Source organism: Mustela lutreola, chromosome 6 (assembly GCF_030435805.1).
Source record: "Mustela lutreola isolate mMusLut2 chromosome 6, mMusLut2.pri, whole genome shotgun sequence".
NCBI classification, from domain to species: Eukaryota; Metazoa; Chordata; class Mammalia; order Carnivora; family Mustelidae; genus Mustela; species Mustela lutreola.
The window spans coordinates 759,000-780,541 of NC_081295.1; the positions used below are offsets into that span (position 1 = coordinate 759,000).

General features: G+C 45.5%; 1 protein-coding gene across 29 annotated transcripts in view; it reads left to right on the forward strand.

Moving 5' to 3' along the window:
* Positions 1 to 21,542, forward strand: part of WDR27 (WD repeat domain 27) — a 197,558-nt gene that overhangs the window by 106,913 nt on the left and 69,103 nt on the right. For 8 of the 29 annotated variants that reach the window (XR_009354390.1, XR_009354394.1, XR_009354392.1 and 5 more), the window contains one exon: positions 20,753 to 21,043. The exons of 20 other annotated variants lie outside the window; for them this stretch is intronic. Coding sequence is in view for 2 of the 9 variants with exons in the window: in XM_059176472.1 (XP_059032455.1) it covers positions 20,753 to 20,806 (54 nt within the window). In the remaining 7 variants the exon portion in view is untranslated. Of the gene's footprint in view, positions 1 to 562; positions 5,952 to 20,752; positions 21,044 to 21,542 lie in introns of those variants that run through there. One more of the 29 variants, XM_059176469.1, reaches the window with a different exon arrangement.

Below are 21,542 nucleotides of genomic sequence, written 5' to 3' on the forward strand. Positions count from 1 at the left end.
GCCCGGGAGCCTTCCCCAGTCCCGTCCAGCCCCCTGGCGGCCCACCCATGGGCTCCCCACACTGTGCCGCTGCAGATGGGCAGGATCATGGGCACGTGCATGCAAGGTCCCTGCGCCAGCCCTGTGGACGTGCTGGTGGCAGGTGTCCTGGGGAAGGGACACGCTGCCTGTAGGGTCTGCGCTGAGAGCAGGCTCAGCGCACACACCCTGAGGCTTCACAGACCTGGGGCTTCCTTTACCCTGGACCCCAGTGCGCTGGTTGCCTTTCATACAAGACAAGTGGGAAGCTGTGGACGGCATCTCTGCTTCAGCTCAGAAACACACCGAGTTACTGTCCATCCTGCGGCGTAAGACACACTGACGGTTCTGGGTCCTACAGGACATGGCTGTCTGCCCATAGTGTTCATGTTTCTCACGTGGCCCGTGCACGGGTGTGTGTATGTGTGCGTTAGCTCTGGGGCTCCATGTACGTGTGTCCACCAGCACAGTCAAGGTCCAGGACATTCCGTCTTCGTGAGGATCTCTCCTGAGTCCCCTTTGTCACTACACCCATTCTCCCCAGGCCTGTCCTGCCTCCTGGAGACCAGTCACCTGTCCCGTTTCCCTCCTGCTGGCAGGCGTGTCTGTGGTCTCGCCGTGGAACCTTCTCTGACTGGCTTTTTCATGCAGCAGCATCCTCTGAAGACCCATCGTTCCTGTCCGCAGTCCTGGGACCTGGGCGGGCGCCCGTCTGCAGTGCCCTGTACCCCAGGCGGAGGGCGGTAAATGCTTGCACGACTGCGTGACAGCTGCTGGGCACGGTGGCTGCGTGTGTGTGTTCACAGGAACTACCAGACCCTTGTCCAGATGGCCCCTTACGTCTTACTGGGCACTGTCCCTCCCTGCTGGCTGGTGGGGCTGTCCGGGTCAGCCGGCGGGGCTGTGCCAGCCTGGCTCGGGGCCGTGCTCGCTCCGGGCGGGTTGCACGGCCTGTCCCCCGAGCCTCTTCGCCTTGAATTCTGCCGTGTGTGGAGTGTCGTTCTCTGGCTCCCACCTCTCTCTTCCAACAGTTGTGTCTGTGCAGCTGTTCTGTACAGAAATGAAGGAGGAAAAGACACTGGAAGCTTGAGAATTGTATTAAGCTTGTAGACCAAGTTGGGGAAAAGTGCCACCTTCTTGATTTCAGCCACCACTTCGCGAACTTACGCGTGTGCTTGCCCACGACCCCAGCCGCCGTCACTGGAACTGAGTTCTCCGTGAGAACTTCTGTCCTGAAACCGTGTCGGCTTCGGTCATGACTCTGGTTAATTAATTTCCTTGTTAGTTGATTGTGAGCTGACTGTTTTCCATTTTATTATCTTTTATTTATTTTAAGCTGCTGCAAATACTTCTTGGAGGAAGAAATCTTACCTGGTCAGTCGGCAGCAAATGCAGGAGGGCCTCCCCACAGCGGGTCTCACGTGTGCGCCCTCCGACGGGCTCATGAACTTACAGCTACAGGATGTGCCTTTTCTTCTTCTTCTTTTTTTTTTTTTAGATTTTATTTACTTATTTGACAGACAGAGATCACAAGTAGGCAGAGAGGCAGGCAGAGAGAGAGGGAGAAGCAGGCTCCCCGCTGAGCAGAGAGCCCGATGCGGGACTCGATCCCAGGACCCTGAGATCATGACCCGAGCCAAAGGCAGCGGCTTAACCCACTGAGCCCCCCAAGCGCCCCAGGATGTGCCTTGTACTTGCAGGCGTGATGTTCAGATCGTGCATTTTGTGTAACGTTGGTACAGTTTCTGCTCCCACATGACGTCGCGCCACGTAAGCACCCCCGGGCACGGGTCACCCGGCCGTGTCCCTGCAGTGTCCCCCACGCTGCAGTGTGCTCCAGTGCGTGTGTTCATGCCTGACAAAGTCCACCAGAAGAAGGCGGCCCCGGCCCTGCAACGCTCACAGGCTGTGGTGTCTGGTGCTGCGCAGACCGTCCTGGCAGGGAGGTGTGGTCGGAGCCTGTGCGGCTGCCGACAAAGGACCAGGAAGCACTTGTTCGGAGATCCGTGTGCCTGGTGTGGGTTCGGCTGGTTCTCTGGCGGGAGCTTTAACTCCTGCGACTGAACCCAGCCCTTCTCCGTCTGTTCCTGCTGACTCAGAACTCGTTCCCGGCACCTTGCGCGCTCCCCCAGTAACTCCGTGATGGCCCAGCGGGAGAGCCACTGTCCTCACCACCGGTCAGGAGGGACCCGAGATCCTGCAGAGTCACCACCTGGAGCCATGACTCAGATACAGCTTAGTTTTCTTTTTCATTTTCCGAGTAAGATACGGCGATCCCGTGTGGTAAGTGCCTCACTCCGTGGACTGCTCTAATGCCAGTGCGCGCTGGGGTCCCCCTTCCCACTAACGCCGCTTCCCCGCTGTGTTCTTCCTTCTGCGTTTAGGATTGTTCGTTCCCACTCTCCTCCCTCCAAGTGCAATATTTCACCAATTTATTTTCAAACAGTTTTTTTCTTCGTGTTTGCATTTAAGGCTATAAGTGTCTCTCAAAGGACCAGCTTAGTTTCAGCCAGTGAGTTTTGGCATGAAGCACTTTGGTTTACATTGAATTTTAACTACTTAAAATTTCCCTTATGGTTTCCTGTTTTCCTCAATGAGTTGCTTTTCTTCCCCCAAAGCATGTGACTTCTAAGCAGTTATTTCCAAGGGTGATTACTCGTAGGACCTCGGCCCTGGGGCAGTGGCCTGCTTCCCTCTTCTCTGCACGCTGGGAATGGACGGGAAGGAGAGACGCCGCGTGTCCGTTTCCTCCTCCTCTCAGCGCTCCCCACACTGTCTGCCGTCGGCTGCTCCTCTCGTCTTCCCGGGGACCCTGCTGTGTACTACTCCACATCGCTCCACATTACCACACCCGCGCTTCCTGCGGCTTACGGGTCGCAGACACGGCAGAGTTCTGTTAGCAGAGCCAGGCCGGACTGCAGCGCTCTGCACTGAGGTGGCGTCCCTTCCCTGGCCACTTCCTGTCAGTCCTTCCGTCTGAATGTCATGATTCAGGTGATAGTGTCTTGTCTTTCACCTGGACAACATCACACATCCACCATTTTTTGGGCTACTGACTTACTTAGACGCACTTTTCCAAATGAATTTTGCTGTTTTTCATCCTGGTACTTTGTTTCTTTTGTTTCTTTTTCTGTCTCTGCAAGGTGGATTGTAAATACTTTTCCCAGTGCTGGCTGAAAGCCAACAATTATTCCTCTCTCTTATGGTAACTGTTACCCTTAATACTGTAACCTCACACTTAGCTATAGGTTTTCATGGAAGAGGTCTGAAGTTGCTCTGTGCTGTTTCCTCCTGGACAGGATCAGGAGCTCAGCAGCTGCCCAGAGTGTGGGGACTGCGGTCGTCCAGGGTATGGAGTCATTGTTTGGAGTTTTGGTCAAATTCTGGTCACTGGTTTTCTCTCGAATCTCATTTCGTCTAGGTTCTCTCATCTCACCGGAATACACTTTTATTCATGATGACTTTCCCAGTAAGGTTTTGAAATTAAGTGATAAAATCTCTTGGTCTTTGTGTATCTGAAAATACCTCCATTTTGCCCTTATGCCAAAATAATAGCTCATCTCGGCATAAACATCTACACCTGCCGCTGAGCCTCTGAACACACCATCCCTTCGCCGGCGGATGCCGGACGTCGCAGATGAGGAGTCCAGTGTCCGTTAGTTCTGCGCATGTTGTTTTTCCAGCAGTGCCATTAAGATTGTGCTCTGGAGTCCATTCAGTGTAGTTTTTAAACTCATGGGTTTTAACTGATCTTTCTTTTTTTGAAAAATATTTTTTTATTTATTAATTTGACACGGAGGGGGAGAGATCATGAGAGGAAGAGAGCACCAGCCGGGGGAGTGGGAGAGAGAGAGGGAGAAACAGGCTCCCTCTAAGGAGGGTCCCCCAACACAGGGCTCTGTCCCAGGGTGTGGGGATCATGACCTGAGCCAAAGGCAGAGGCTTGACAACTGGGCCCCCCAGGGGCCCCTCATTTATTATATTTTTTAAATTAAGGTTTACTGATAAGTAGTTGACGTAAAGTTCATTCTCTGTGGCATAAAATTAAATAAGAGTTGATGGATGTAGTCCAAGTCAAGTTGGCGAGGTCCCCTACCAGATACCAAGTCCCACCAGATTCAGATAGAGAGTATCTACCACCCAGGTCCTCCGAGTCCCTTTGTAGTCAGCTTTTCCTTCCCGCCCCTGCCACCGACTTGACTTTTGTTCCTTATGTCTTTTCAGAAAGTCCTACACTTCGAGTGTTACACTGTGTTTGGTGTGTTTACTCTCACGTGTGCAATAACGGTTATGAGACTTTCTGTGCTGCATGTGTCAGTACTGTGTTCCGTCGTGTGGTTTCACACCTGTTTATACTAGTTCACCAGCTTGTGGAAGCTGTTGTCGTTGCCAGCTTGTGTGTATTACGAGTAAAGCTACAGAAGCATTCGTGAACACCTCTTTGTGCCAACACATGTGTTTAGTTTGTTTGGATAAATAACTTACATATAGAATTTCTGAGTTCTATATGAAATGTATATTTTATTTTATAAAATACGTGCCAAAAACTTTTCCCAAGTGGCCAATGTTCCCTTCCTCCAGCACTGAATGTATAAGAATTCCCCTTGTTTTGCAATGAGGGCAGAGTATTTCTTATTCTAACACCAGGTGAATATAATGCAAAATGTGATCATCTGCCCCTTTCAGTTGTGGACAAGCCTTTGTGAATCCTAAATAGAACATGGCCAACTGACTTCAGCTGTATGCTTAAAAAGGCATTTTGATTAAGTAGGATTTATCTCAAATGCAAGATTTGTTCAACATTGGAAAATCTAATGACTTAATTCACTATTTTGATAGAAAATATTTTGATTTATCTCAGTAGATGCAGAAAAAGCATTTAAATCCATTACTGTTTAGGATGAAAAGAAAATCTAACAAAGTATGAATAGAAAAGAGATTCTTAATCTGATGAAGGTTATATGCCAATATTCATAGGAAATATTATACTTAATAGATTTTACATCCATTCTCTTTAATATCAGGCATATGACAAGGATAACAACTCTTACAACTCCTTTTAACATAATATTGGAGATTCTGATCAATAAAACAAGTGAAACAAATGAGAGTAAAAAGGCTTGGAAGAGGAGAGACAAAACTCATTATTTGCGGATGGTTTGATTCATTTAACTGGAAAAGACTAATCGAATCATTAAGCTTTTAGAAGTAATATAATTCAGCAAAATTTCAGTAAATTTGCTGCATGTAATACTTACTAACAATCATCAGTGTCCCAGTAATAACTACCTGAAATTAAAATAAAAATAAGATCTCCTTTAGAATAACAAATAACACTTGAAAGTATCTAGGAGCTTAACTAAGAAAAATAACTATGGAAAAAACTTTAAAACTCCAATAAACTGCATAGAAGTTCTGAATAGTATTCCATATCCTTTCATAATTTTAGTAACAACTTAATAGAAGGTTGCCACTTCTTCACTAATTTATACATTTATTCCAATCTTAATAAAAATTCCAGCAGGATTCAATAAACTTACTCCAAAGAACATTTATTGGAGAAAAAAATCCATAAAGGCAAAGTCAACCTTATATTTTATTTATCAGATATTAAGACATGTCGAGTGAAATAAGTCAAGCAGAGAGAGTCAATTATCATCTGGTTTTGCTTCCTTGTGGAGCATAAGAAATGACACCGAGGACATGGGGAGACAGAGAGGAGAAGGGAGTTGGGGGAAATGGGAGGGGGAGATGAACCATGAGAGACTGTGGACTCTGAGAAACTAACTGAGGGTTTTGGAAGTAGGAGGGGTGGAGGTTGGGTGAGCCTAGTGGTGAGGACTAAGGAGGGCACGGATTACGGAACACTGGGTGTGGTACATAAACAATGAATCTTGGAACACTGAAAAAATAAAATTAAAAAAAAAAAAAGACCTACAAAACCATTGAAATAAAAATAATGTGACATTGGTTCAAGAGCTGAAATAAAGCCAAAAGAATATAATTGAGAATTCAGAGAGAGACCCATGTATATTTGGGGACTCAAAACATATTAATGTGGCGTCATAAAACAGTGGGGAAAAGAGGTATTATTTGGTACAATGTTTAGGGAAAATTGATCTCTATAGTGAGAAAAAAGAGAATTGTATTTCTGTTTAAACATACATCTAATGATTCAAGTATCTAAATGTGAAAGGTAAAACTATAAATAAATAGGGGAAATGTAGAATAGCTTTATGACCTATGCTTTGGAAAGACTTCATAAAACTTAAAAAACTTGAAAGTATAAAACATGAGACAAAAAAATTTATGAATTTATTTTCATGAAAATTAAAGATTTATTGTTAATGAAGACACCATCACAAAAGTAATGATTAATAAATGACTATAATATTTAAAACTGAAAAGTTAGTACAAAAACCGGATGATTCTTGCTGCACCTCAGATTCACTGGGGGCCTGTTTTTTTTTTTTCTGTTGTTTGTTTGTTTGTTTGTTTGTTTTTTAAAGGTTTATTTTCTTTATTTCACAGAGTGTGAGCAAGCACCAGTGAAGGGGTAGAGGGAGAGCGAGCGAGAATCTCCGTCAGATTTCATGTTGAGTGCAGAGCCTAATGTGGGGCTCAAATCCGTGATCCTGAGGTCATGACCTGAGTTGAAATCAGGAGGAGGACACTTAGCCACCCGAGCCACCCAGCTGTCCTCGGGCCTGTGCTTTAGCGTTACCCTTGGGCCTCACTTGCTCTCACTGAAACCAAATCTCTGTGAGTGGAGGTGGGTGCTTGTGTTTACGTAAGCCCACTCCATGCGATGAAGATTCGGAATGAGGCCACCGATGGAGGAAGATGATTGTGTGTACTGTCCTGGAGACTTAAAATGAATGTAGTTGTGTGTTTATTATTATTTTTCTTTCCTACAGCTCATTTTGTTTCCTCAATAACGATTTGATTTTTCCATAATTCTTAATAATTCTAGCTATCATCCCTTCAAATATTCTGTTTTTTCCAATCTCGTTGTTCTTTCCTTCTGGAACTCTTCTTAAGTGAATGTTCATACTCCGTCTTGTCGGCTAAAGTCTCCTTCACACTTTCTGTCCTTTCGACTCTATGAGCTACATTTGGGGTGATTTCTTCACACCTGCCTCCCAGTTTATAAATCCTCTCTTCAGCTGTTTCTTAACTGCTCTTAATTCATCAAATGAAATTTTATGTTTGATGACTCCGATTTCTAGTTTCACTTGGGTTGTTTTCAGTCTTCTAGTTCTTTATTATAACAGCTTATTCTTTTATTATGTTTCTAGCCATTTTAAGCATATTGATCTGCAGGCTATGTCCAATGGCTGTGTTGTCTACAGTGTCCAGTACTCCATTCCTGCTGAGCCTTGTGTCCAGTATACTTCATAGGGAAAGGTCCAGAGATGACCTTCTGCAAGCTTATCCTTGAGGGTCCTGCATGGTTTTTGTGGAGGAGTGGTCCCGGTGGTCTTTGGTCTGCTCTCCTGGATGCTCTGTGAATATAAGCAGCTGAGACCACTTTTTTTTTTTTAGCTAGTTCCTTGATATGGATTTCTTTTTGTTTCTCATAGCGTAGGTGAAAACTGCAGACTCTCTATGTGCTGCCCTTGGTTATGGATATTGGAGGTGATTTCCTCACCTCCGGCTGGGATGTCTCCTCTCCCTGGTGTCAAGGTGGCCTTCCCTGTCCACACTTCACTCAGGTCTAAATATCTGAATATTCTGACTTTTTACAGGTTTCTTGGCCCAATTCCCTTTATTATGAGACGCCACATCTGCACCTTCTGTGTTCACATGGCAGTTAACATCCATGTCGTCCCCCTAGCACATACATGCACACTTTGCTTTAACAGAAACTGTGATTTCCTTGGGTAGAAAGTGATGTCATAAACGTGTCACCCTGGGTTTTGGTTCTTTTCCTAGGTTTGCCTCTATTTTCCTGCAGCTCGTCCAAGCTCAGAACATGAGTCCCTTCAGGAGTCACTAGCCTTGACCTTGCAAGAGCAACAGTGAGGTCAGAACCCTCCTGCAGTGCATGGCATGCACACCTTTTCCTGGGATGTCCTGATTTTACTGAAGGAAAGGACTTGTCCCTCTCCCTCAGAATTTGTCTTTCTGTCTCACGGCACTTCTGGAACTTTCTACCCCCGTGGTTGTCCCAGGAGTAGCAAGTTACTGAGAAGATGAGCCTGCTTGGGCCCCACGGCAAAACTGGAACTAGCACAAACAGTGGCCGGAGCCCAGAGCTCAAGTGACATGGGATTTTGTTGCTACTTGTTTTGTCTGTCTGTCTTGTTTTCTTCTGACAACTTGGACTGGAAAATTAGAAACATGTGGTTTCTAAAGAGAAAGAAGAAGAAGAAAAGCATTCTGGGGTGGACACCGGGGATGGTGACAGGGTGACAGGGTGCTGGTGCTGGTGACGGTTGTGTCTACGGCTTCGGCTCTTCCTGACTCCGGAGTCCATATTTCTTGTCGAGCACGTTCAGACATTCTTTTTTTTTTTTTTTTTTTTTTTTTTTTATATTCCCACCCCCTTCTCCCAAACACCCTCCCCACAGCAACCCTCAGTTTGTTTTGTGAGATTAAGAGTTATTTATGGTTTGTCTCCCTCCCAATCCCATCTTGTTTCATTGATTCTTCTCCTACCCACTTAAGCCCCCATGTTGCATCACCACTTCCTCATAGCAGGGAGATCATATGATAGTTGTCTTTTTCTCTGCTTGACTTATTTCACTAAGCATGATACGCTCTAGTTCCATCCATGTTGTTGCAAATGGCAAGATTTCATTTCTTTTGATGGCTGCATAGTATTCCATTGTGTATATATACCACATCTTCTTGATCCATTCATCTGTTGATGGACATCTAGGTTCTTTCCATAGTTTGGCTATTGTGGACATTGCTGCTATAAACATTCGGGTGCATGTGCCCCTTTGGATCACTACGTTTGTATCTTTAGGGTAAATACCCAATAGTGCAATTGTATTTAAAACAGTTATGTAAAATAATATCTTGGTCAACTCCCTGTTTAACTGATCTTTTTTTTTTTTTTTAATTTTTTATTTTTTATAAACATATATTTTTATCCCCAGGGGTACAGGTCTGTGAATCACCAGGTTTACACACTTGACAGCACTCACCAAATCACATACCCTCCCCAATGTCCATAATCCCATCCCCTTCTCCCAAACCCCCTCCCCCCGGCAACCCTCAGTTTGTTTCGTAAGATTAAGAGTCACTTATGGTTTGTCTCCCTCCCAATCCCATCTTGTTTCATTTATTCTTCTTCTACCCACTTAAGCCTCCATGTTGCATCACCACTTCCTCATATCAGGGAGATCATATGATAGTTGTCTTTCTCTGCTTGACTTATTTCACTAAGCATGATACGCTCTAGTTCCATCCATGTTGTTGCAAATGGCAAGATTTCATTTCTTTTGATGGCTGCATAGTATTCCATTGTGTATATATACCACATCTTCTTGATCCATTCATCTGTTGATGGACATCTAGGTTCTTTCCATAGTTTGGCTATTGTGGACATTGCTGCTATAAACATTCGGGTGCATGTGTCCCTTTGGATCACTACATTTGTATCTTTAGGGTAAATACCCAATAGTGCAATTGCTGGGTCATAGGGCAGTTCTATTTTCAACATTTTGAGGAACCTCCATGCTGTTTTCCAGAGTGGCTGCACCAGCTTGCATTCCCACCAACAGTGTAGGAGGGTTCCCCTTTCTCCGCATCCTCGCCAGCATCTGTCATTTCCTGATTTGTTGATTTTAGCCATTCTGACTGGTGTGAGGTGATATCTCATTGTGGTTTTGATTTGTATTTCCCTGATGCCGAGTGATATGGAGCACTTTTTCATGTGTCTGTTGGCCATCTGGATGTCTTCTTTGCAGAAATGTCTGTTCATGTCCTCTGCCCATTTCTTGATTGGATTATTTGTTCTTTGGGTGTTGAGTTTGCTAAGTTCTTTATAGATTCTGGACACTAGTCCTTTATCTGATATGTCGTTTGCAAATATCTTCTCCCATTCTGTCAGTTGTCTTTTGATTTTGTTAACTGTTTCCTTTGCTGTGCAAAAGCTTTTGATCTTGATGAAATCCCAGTAGTTCATTTTTTCCCTTGCTTCCCTTGCCTTTTGCGTTGTTCCTAGGAAGATGTTGCTGCGGCAGAGGTCGAAGAGGTTGCTGCCCGTGTTCTCCTCAAGGATTTTGATGGATTCCTTTCGTACATTGAGATCCTTCATCCATTTTGAGTCTATTTTTGTGTGTGGTGTAAGGAAATGGTCCAATTTCATTTTTCTGCATGTGGCTGTCCAATTTTCCCAGCACCATTTATTGAAAAGGCTGTCTTTTTTCCATTGGACATTCTTTCCTGCTTTGTCGAAGATTAGTTGACCATAGATTTGAGGGTCTATTTCTGGGCTCTCTATTCTGTTCCATTGATCTATGTGTCTGTTTTTGTGCCAGTACCATGCTGTCTTGATGATGACAGCTTTGTAATAGAGCTTGAAGTCCGGAATTGTGATGCCACCAACGTTGGCTTTCTTTTTCAATATCCCTTTGGCTATTCGAGGTCTTTTCTGGTTCCATATAAATTTTAGAATTATTTGTTCCATTTCTTTGAAAAAGATGGATGGTACTTTGATAGGAATTGCATTAAATGTGTAGATTGCTTTAGGTAGCATAGACATTTTCACAATATTTATTCTTCCAATCCAGGAGCATGGAACATTTTTCCATTTCTTTGTGTCTTCCTCAATTTCTTTCATGAGTACTTTATAGTTTTCTGAGTATAGATTCTGTGTCTCTTTGGTTAGGTTTATTCCTAGGTATCTTATGGTTTTGGATGCAATTGTAAAAGGGATTGACTCCTTAATATCTCTTTCTTCTGTCTTGCTGTTGGTGTATAGAAATGCAACTGATTTCTGTGCATTGATTTTATATCCTGACACTTTACTGAATTCCTGTATAAGTTCTAGCAGTTTTGGAGTGGAGTCTTTTGGGTTTTCCACATATAGTATCGTATCATCTGCGAAGAGTGATAATTTGACTTCTTCTTTGCCGATTTGGATGCCTTTAATTTCCTTTTGTTGTCTGATTGCTGAGGCTAGGACCTCTAGTACGATGTTGAATAGCAGTGGTGATAATGGACATCCCTGCCGTGTTCCTGACCTTAGCGGAAAAGCTTTCAGTTTTTCTCCATTGAGAATGATATTTGCTGTGGGTTTTTCATAGATGGCTTTGATGATATTGAGGTATGTGCCCTCTATCCCTACACTTTGAAGTGTTTTGATCAGGAAGGGATGTTGTACTTTGTCAAATGCTTTTTCAGCATCTATTGAGAGTATCATATGGTTCTTGTTCTTTCTTTTATTGATGTGTTGTATCACATTGACTGATTTGCGGATGTTGAACCAACCTTGCAGCCCTGGAATAAATCCCACTTGGTCGTGGTGGATAATCTTTTTAATGTACTGTTGAATCCTATTGGCTAGTATTTTGTTGAGTATTTTCGCATCTGTGTTCATCAAGGATATCGGTCTATAGCTCTCTTTTTTGGTGGGATCCTTGTCTGGTTTTGGGATCAAGGTGATGCTGGCCTCATAAAATGAGTTTGGAAGTTTTCCTTCCATTTCTATTTTTTGGAACAGTTTCAGGAGAATAGGAATTAGTTCTTCTTTAAATGTTTGGTAGAATTCCCCCGGGAAGCCGTCTGGCCCTGGGCTTTTGTTTGTTTGGAGATTTTTTTTTTTTTTTTTTTTTTTTTTTTTTTTTATTTTTTATAAACATATATTTTTTATATACATATATTTTTATCCCCAGGTCTGTGAATCACCAGGTTTACACACTTCACAGCACTCACCAAATCACATACCCTCCCCAATGTCCATAATCCCACCCCCTTCTCCCCAACCCCCTCCCCCCGGCAACCCTCAGTTTGTTTTGTGAGATTAAGAGTCACTTATGGTTTGTCTCCCTCCCAATCCCATCTTGTTTCATTTATTCTTCTACCCACTTAAGCCTCCATGTTGCATCACCACTTCCTCATATCAGGGAGATCATATGATAGTTGTCTTTCTCTGCTTGACTTATTTCGCTAAGCATGATACGCTCTAGTTCCATCCATGTTGTTGCAAATGGCAAGATTTCATTTCTTTTGATGGCTGCATAGTATTCCATTGTGTATATATACCACATCTTCTTGATCCATTCATCTGTTGATGGACATCTAGGTTCTTTCCATAGTTTGGCTATTGTGGACATTGCTGCTATAAACATTCGGGTGCATGTGTCCCTTTGGATCACTACATTTGTATCTTTAGGGTAAATACCCAATAGTGCAATTGCTGGGTCATAGGGCAGTTCTATTTTCAACATTTTGAGGAACCTCCATGCTGTTTTCCAGAGTGGCTGCACCAGCTTGCATTCCCACCAACAGTGTAGGAGGGTTCCCCTTTCTCCGCATCCTCGCCAGCATCTGTCATTTCCTGACTTGTTGATTTTAGCCATTCTGACTGGTGTGAGGTGATATCTCATTGTGGTTTTGATTTGTATTTCCCTGATGCCAAGTGATATGGAGCACTTTTTCATGTGTCTGTTGGCCATCTGGATGTCTTCTTTGCAGAAATGTCTGTTCATGTCTTCTGCCCATTTCTTGATTGGATTATTTGTTCTTTGGGTGTTGAGTTTGCTAAGTTCTTTATAGATTCTGGACACTAGTCCTTTATCTGATATGTCGTTTGCAAATATCTTCTCCCATTCTGTCAGTTGTCTTTTGATTTTGTTAACTGTTTCCTTTGCTGTGCAAAAGCTTTTGATCTTGATGAAATCCCAGTAGTTCATTTTTTCCCTTGCTTCCCTTGCCTTTTGCGTTGTTCCTAGGAAGATGTTGCTGCGGCAGAGGTCGAAGAGGTTGCTGCCCGTGTTCTCCTCAAGGATTTTGATGGATTCCTTTCGTACATTGAGGTCCTTCATCCATTTTGAGTCTATTTTTGTGTGTGGTGTAAGGAAATGGTCCAATTTCATTTTTCTGCATGTGGCTGTCCAATTTTCCCAGCACCATTTATTGAAAAGGCTGTCTTTTTTCCATTGGACATTCTTTCCTGCTTTGTCGAAGATTAGTTGACCATAGAGTTGAGGGTCTATTTCTGGGCTCTCTATTCTGTTCCATTGATCTATGTGTCTGTTTTTGTGCCAGTACCATGCTGTCTTGATGATGACAGCTTTGTAATAGAGCTTGAAGTCCGGAATTGTGATGCCACCAACGTTGGCTTTCTTTTTCAATATCCCTTTGGCTATTCGAGGTCTTTTCTGGTTCCATATAAATTTTAGAATTATTTGTTCCATTTCTTTGAAAAAGATGGATGGTACTTTGATAGGAATTGCATTAAATGTGTAGATTGCTTTAGGTAGCATAGACATTTTCACAATATTTATTCTTCCAATCCAGGAGCATGGAACATTTTTCCATTTCTTTGTGTCTTCCTCAATTTCTTTCATGAGTACTTTATAGTTTTCTGAGTATAGATTCTGTGTCTCTTTGGTTAGGTTTATTCCTAGGTATCTTATGGTTTTGGATGCAATTGTAAATGGGATTGACTCCTTAATATCTCTTTCTTCTGTCTTGCTGTTGGTGTAGAGAAATGCAACTGATTTCTGTGCATTGATTTTATATCCTGACACTTTACTGAATTCCTGTATAAGTTCTAGCAGTTTTGGAGTGGAGTCTTTTGGGTTTTCCACATATAGTATCATATCATCTGCGAAGAGTGATAATTTGACTTCTTCTTTGCCGATTTGGATGCCTTTAATTTCCTTTTGTTGTCTGATTGCTGAGGCTAGGACCTCTAGTACGATGTTGAATAGCAGTGGTGATAATGGACATCCCTGCCGTGTTCCTGACCTTAGCGGAAAAGCTTTCAGTTTTTCTCCATTGAGAATGATATTTGCGGTGGGTTTTTCATAGATGGCTTTGATGATATTGAGGTATGTGCCCTCTATCCCTACACTTTGAAGAGTTTTGATCAGGAAGGGATGTTGTACTTTGTCAAATGCTTTTTCAGCATCTATTGAGAGTATCATATGGTTCTTGTTCTTACTTTTATTGATGTGTTGTATCACATTGACTGATTTGCGGATGTTGAACCAACCTTGCAGCCCTGGAATAAATCCCACTTGGTCGTGGTGAATAATCTTTTTAATGTACTGTTGAATCCGATTGGCTAGTATTTTGTTGAGTATTTTCGCATCTGTGTTCATCAAGGATATCGGTCTATAGCTCTCTTTTTTGGTGGGATCCTTGTCTGGTTTTGGGATCAAGGTGATGCTGGCCTCATAAAATGAGTTTGGAAGTTTTCCTTCCATTTCTATTTTTTGGAACAGTTTCAGGAGAATAGGAATTAGTTCTTCTTTAAATGTTTGGTAGAATTCCCCCGGGAAGCCGTCTGGCCCTGGGCTTTTGTTTGTTTGGAGATTTTTAATGACTGTTTCAATCTCCTTACTGGTTATGGGTCTGTTCAGGCTTTCTATTTCTTCATGGTTCAGTTGTGGTAGTTTATATGTTTCTAGGAATGCATCCATTTCTTCCAGATTGTCGAATTTATTGCCGTAGAGTTGCTCATAGTATGTTCTTATAATAGTTTGTATTTCTTTGGTGTTAGTTGTGATCTCTCCTCTTTCATTCATGATTTTATTTATTTGGGTCCTTTCTCTTTTCTTTTTGATAAGTCGGGCCAGGGGTTTATCAATTTTATTAATTCTTTCAAAGAACCAGCTCCTAGTTTCGTTGATTTGTTCTATTGTTTTTTTGGTTTCTATTTCATTGATTTCTGCTCTGATCTTTATGATTTCTCTTCTCCTGCTGGGCTTAGGGTTTCTTTCTTGTTCTTTCTCCAGCTCCTTTAGGTGTAGGGTTAGGTTGTGTACCTGAGACCTTTCTTGTTTCTTGAGAAAGGCTTGTACCGCTATATATTTTCCTCTCAGGACTGCCTTTGTTGTGTCCCACAGATTTTGAACCGTTGTATTTTCATTATCATTTGTTTCCATGATTTTTTTCAATTCTTCTTTAATTTCCCGGTTGACCCATTCATTCTTTAGAAGGATACTGTTTAGTCTCCATGTATTTGGGTTCTTTCCAAACTTCCTTTTGTGGTTGAGTTCTAGCTTTAGAGCATTGTGGTCTGAAAATATGCAGGGAATGATCCCAATCTTTTGATACCGGTTGAGTCCTGATTTAGGACCGAGGATGTGATCTATTCTGGAGAATGTTCCATGTGCACTAGAGAAGAATGTGTATTCTGTTGCTTTGGGATGAAATATTCTGAATATATCTGTGATGTCCATCTGGTCCAGTGTGTCATTTAAGGCCTTTATTTCCTTGCTGATCTTTTGCTTGGATGACCTGTCCATTTCAGTGAGGGGAGTGTTAAAGTCCCCTACTATTATTGTGTTGTTGTTGATGTGTTTCTTTGATTTTGTTATTAATTGGTTTATATAGTTGGCTGCTCCCACATTGGGGGCATAGATATTTAAAATTGTTAAATCTTCTTGTTGGACAGACCCTTTGAGTATGATATAGTGTCCTTCCTCATCTCTTATTATAGTCTTTGGCTTAAAATCTAATTGATCTGATATAAGGATTGCCACTCCTGCTTTCTTCTGATGTCCATTAGCATGGTAAATTCTTTTCCACCCCCTCACTTTAAATCTGGAGGTGTCTTCGGGCTTAAAATGTGTTTCTTGGAGGCAACATATAGATGGGTTTTGTTTTTTTATCCATTCTGATACCCTGTGTCTTTTGACAGGGGCATTTAGCCCATTCACATTCAGGGTAACTATTGAGAGATATGAATTTAGTGCCATTGTATTGCCTGTAAGGTGACTGTTACTGTATATGGTCTCTGTTCCTTTCTGATCTACCACTTGTAGGCTCTCTCTTTGCTTAGAGGACCCCTTTCAATATTTCCTGTAGAGCTGGTTTGGTATTTGCAAATTCTTTCAGTTGTTGTTTGTCCTGGAAGCTTTTAATCTCTCCTTCTATTTTCAATGATAGCCTAGCTGGATATAGTATTCTTGGCTGCATGTTTTTCTCGTTTAGTGCTCTGAAAATATCATGCCAGCTCTTTCTGGCCTGCCAGGTCTCTGTGGATAAGTCAGCTGCCAATCTAATATTTTTACCATTGTATGTTACAGACTTCTTTTCCCGGGCTGCTTTCAGGATTTTCTCTTTGTCATTGAGACTTGTAAATTTTACTATTAGGTGACGGGGTGTGGGCCTATTCTTATTGATTTTGAGGGGCATTCTCTGAACCTCCTGAATTTTGATGCTCGTTCCCTTTGCCATATTGGGGAAATTCTCCCCAATAATTCTCTCCAGTATACCTTCTGCTCCCCTCTCACTTTCTTCTTCTTCTGGAATCCCAATTATTCTAATGTTGTTTCGTCTTATGGTGTCACTTATCTCTCGAATTCTCCCCTCGTGGTCCAGTAGCTGTTTGTCCCTCTTTTGCTCAGCTTCTTTATTCTCTGTCATTTGGTCTTCTATATCACTAATTCTTTCTTCTGCCTCATTTATCCTAGCAGTTAGAGCCTCCATTTTTGATTGCACCTCATTAATAGCTTTTTTGATTTCACCTTGGTTAGATTTTAGTTCTTTTATTTCTCCAGAAAGGGCTTTTATATCTCTCGAGAGGGTTTCTCTCATATCTTCCATGCCTTTTTCGAGCCCGGCTAGAACCTTGAGAATTGTCATTCTGAACTCTAGATCTGACATATTACCGATGTCTGTATTGATTAGGTCCCTAGCCTTCGGTACTGCCTCTTGTTCTTTTTTTTGTGTTGAATTTTTCCGTCTTGTCATTTTGTCCAGATAAGAGTAAATGAAGGGGCAAGTAAAATACTTTCAGAAAGTGGTTGTTTTTCTGTTTCCAGAATTGCTGTTCTTCTTCTCTTCAATCTGCCGATGGATTTTCAGGTGTTTGCAATCTTTAGATAAGCTATCTAGCTGATCTCCGGCTAGCTGAAGCAGTCTCAGCTTGCTACTTCTCCGCCATCTTGACTCCTCCCCACGTTCAGACATTCTGATGACCACGTAATTCAGTGCCTTTCTGCTCAGCTTGTCGAAGTGGGGTTTCTGTCCCTCACTACCCAAAGAGTTAGCTACACCCCTCCTGTGAGTTCTCACAGCAACTTCCGGCCTCCCGGCCAGAGCAGTCAGAGACTCTGCATTCCCACTCTGGGCTGTACTTTGTCACCCGTCTTGCGTCCCACGTGTCTAGACATGTCTCTCTCAGGCTAACTCGTGTGCTGGTTCCTGAGGCTCCACCAGCCTTGCAGCCCCGGGCCCTGCTCCCCTCTGCTCTCTTCACCTCCGAAGGGCACCTGCACCCCAGGGAGCAGCTGATGCAGACAGTGGGGACGTGCAACTTGCATGCTGTTCATGGCGATGAAGATCTGACCTCTGGAGGTTGAATTCCGAGCCAAATTCAAATGAAACTCACCAAAATAAGAGCTACTATGTTTATGCCCTGGATCTTGTTGCTTATCCTAATGTTTCAAAAGTTTGGAGACAGAATTGCCCCCGCGATCTGAAGCTTATTTTTATGTTATGTGAAGACATGTTCTAAGAAAGGGTTATTAGTGTTTTAAGACGTCATTAGTATGAGGTTTGTTGCGGTGCTTTGCAGACTGAGGTATTTAGAACACATAAACCTCATTTTTTAAAAATCCCAGATGCATGTGATTTATAATAATTCTTTCTGATATATTCGAATTAGAGACAGATTTTAAAATACATTTGACACATGTCCATGAGCATAAGATTACTTGGGGACTTGTGGATAAGTGAAGGTTTGCTTCAATGTGAAATCTTATTGTAGTCATTTCTTTGAAATAAAGCCAAGTTCTCCTCTCAAAACAATAGACACTGTCAGGCCAAAATCTGAACTGTACACACCAGACCGTCACTCTCAGGGTTATGTAAGTGGTATCCTGGGTCTAAAAAGTGCAGATTTTTATCTGTATCTGTCCTTCATCTGTTTGGTCCACACGGTTCTGTTGGTTGCATCGTCCTACGCGTCTGGTTCTGGTGGGTGCTTGACACCCATGAGCAGATACAGCCCTTCTCACTCTGGGAAGGTAATGTCACCCCAGTACGTCTCCCAGATGGAGGTAGTGGGCCGTGACTTACTCCTCACTGTACGGCAGGTATGTGGTAGAAAATGTGTGACTCCAGGTCTGTGTGATCTGCACACAGAAACTCTGGAAGGGATCTACCATCGTAATCTGGTCATGGAATCTGAGATGCCTGTGCTCGGGTCTTCCAAGGCAGGGTGTCCGTGTCAGCCCGATATCGCTGTCTGTATCCATAGAGGAATGCGCCACACAGGGCATGGTGCTGTGCTAGAAACACTCAGATATGGTGCTTTTGTTCTTTCTGCATTTCTCATGTTTGATTCACTGAATCACTTAGGATAGCAATGACCCATCCGTGTCAATCAACATAACATGTCACCCAAGAAGTTGTTGATAGATTGATGTTAAGATATTATTGGGACGTCTTGAACCTGTCAATATCTAAGAGAACATATTATCTATCTAAGATATTATCTATCTTATCTAAGAGAAGAAGAAAAACGATGGTGTTAGGAAAGCCGAGGTGATCTGGGGATAGGTTTCCCGAGGGCGCACGAGGTGTGGACACCCGGGGAGCTGCGGGCACAGCACCCACCGTGTGTGGGCCGAGCCCACGTATTGCCAGGGGACACAGAGCCCTGCTGGTACACGCTCACGGGACGGCCGAGCGGATGTCTGTGGCAAGCGTCGGTCTCTGCATGCACTCTCAGGTGCGTTGCTTTCCCCTGCGTGCCTCATTGGCTAGTGGTCAGTGTGACTCCTCGCCACCCCAAACCCTGACTGGGCTCTGCAATGGACAGGATGCGTTGGTATGAGGAGGGGGGCCTTGGTCATGATGTGGAACCCTCAGGGACCGGCTTTGTGCCCCAGAAAGAGCTTCAGAATGCCGCCTTCTCCAGGTGAGGATGGAACCTCCCCTGGAACCCACTGTGCCTGCTGCCTTGGTCTCCTGGGTCCCAGCCCGTGAGCAGCACACCTCGGTGGTTCCCCGGCCGTCGACCTGGTGCTTTGCCTACAGCCCAGGCTAGACAGGCTCCCGGGGTTGCTGGGACGTTTCTGGAGCACACAGGATGAGCCAGACAACAGTGAGGCCCTCCTAGGGGCAGCCTGGGCTGTGTCCATGCGGCATCTCCGCTGGGCCCAGGTCTGCGCAGCTCCCCCACTGTACCATGCAGTGCCAGCTGCCCCTGGACTGTGCTCTGGGGTGGACAGATGGATGCATGGGATGCAGCCCCCACAACTGTCCGCTGTCACCCGCTCTCCAGGCGTGACCCGGGGATGATCCCAGGAAAGGGTTGCACCCCTGGAGTTGGGGATCTGTGTCCTGCTGTCCTGTCTTCCTCTCGGCCAGCGGCTCTTAGAACATCTAGATCTGTGGACAGAAGCAGTGAGGTCATCGCCTACTGACTATTTTCCTACGGATCTTCTACCTTTTCTAAGGCAGAGGCTCTTAAAAATCAAATGTACACATGGCTGCTTGTGATGTCATCTCCTTCTTTACCTGGCCAGTGGGCTCGGTGGGCCCCGGTGTCCCTGACGCAGGGCGCTACAGCGACGTGTGGCTGAAGAGAGGGAGGCCGCCTCGGCGCAGGTGTCACACGGGTACTGAGTCGCACGCAGCACCGCAGCGGCAGGAACCGCAGACAGGGGAGGGGAGGGAGGGACCAGCCGCGGGAGTACGCCTGTCCCTCGTGCCCTCGGGGCGGCCGTGCCTGGTGGTGACGTGGACTCCGAGAGCATTTCCAGGCCCACGGGGCACAGATGTGGGGGGGGGGGCACCCTGCAAGACCACAGGCCTCTGACCTCGTGAGTCTCGTCCAGATTCCTGACGGTAACACTGGATTGCTGGTGTTTGCAGGGGGACGAGGGGCTGCGGGGGTCATGCAGCTCCAGGAGGGTGTGAGGCCCCAGGTGTGGTGGCTGTGGGCACACGGTAGGGAGGGCACGGTGGGAGGTGGCCCCGCAGGGTTTGATGGGTTTGAAGTCACAGTGGACGACGTCCCAAGTGGTGATTCATGTAACGTTTCAAAACGCAGAACGCGAGGCAGTGTCGCTGTGGCCAGCCAGCGTCGGCGCAAGTGCGGCAGACAGCGAAGGCCACCTGAGATGCGGCGTGAGAGCGTGTGGGCCACAGTCCGTGTTCCCTCCTGGGCTCAGAGATGGGCTTTGCCAGCTGGCCCCTGGGGACAAAGCAGCAAGGAAGGGGCCTGGCTCCTTGTCTGAGGAGCCCCCCTCTCCGCCCAGTGAGCGAGCCGCCCTCCGCCCCGGGGAAGAGAGTGGAGCGGTGGGAAGCCGGAGGGCTGGGGCTCCGTGGCTCCCGTGCGTGGCTGAGAGCCGGCAGAGGCTTCTGCAGGCCGTCCTGTGGTCTTCCGGGCACGTGGCACTCGCTGGCCTCAGAACAGCCATGACACGTGGTTTGCAGTCATCAGCCATTGGTGTGGTGAGGTCACTCTTGCTAATGCACTTTGTTCTGTGCTCTAGAAAGTCCCCAGCGAGCGGAGCCCACACCGTAAGTGTGCAGGGCCCTCCCCTCGGGAGAGGGACGGAAGCAGACGATGTCCTGTTTTCGATTGCAGCTCGCCACGGTCAGCCTGGACGGAAACCTGCAGCTGTTCGGAGCCGGTCACTGACCGCGGGCGTGAGGGGGCTGCGCGGCCGGCCAGGGGTCCTGCTCGCAGCCCCACCGGGATTTGCGTCCCTTTGCTCCTGGCTCTGCTCTGCCACGCGCACGCCTGGGAGCTCCCTGCGCCTCCCAAGGGTCCCCATGCTGGACGACCGGAGTCGGCGTCCAGCACTTCTGCACAGAACGTGGTCAAGCTGAAACAGAATGTTCTTCAATAAAAAGTAACCTGGTGTTTGCTTCCTAACAGACTTTGTGGGGTGCGCACAGAGCAGTGGGTGGCGCGGCCCACCGGCCTTCTGACCACATGCCCTGGCTTTGCTTGGTGACTGGGGGGCTCTGCCCCCAGGTTGGCTTCTGGGCCTTTCCCCCCAGCAGCGGTGGGGTCCCCAGGGTCCCCCATGAATTCCGCAGACACAAACGGCTGTCCTGGGGTGGGCAGCAGGCGTCTTTCCTCTGACACTCCAGAACCAGGTCTTTCTGGGACCCCAGGAGAGTCAGGATTCTTCCAGACGGCGAACGGCTGACAACACTCAGTCCGCCCAGGGCAGAGCCTCTCAGGCCGGCCTGGACAGGCCGCGGGAAATGCCGGACGAGCCACCCCTCCTTTGTTCCTCTCCTGCCGAGAGATGTAGTGCTGAGTTCTGGGCGGGCTCCGGCCTCCACGTGGGCCGTCCACGCACCCACCACAGGTACACGTCCTTTTCCCGGCAGTGTTGGAGGAGCAAACTTTTAGAAAACTGATT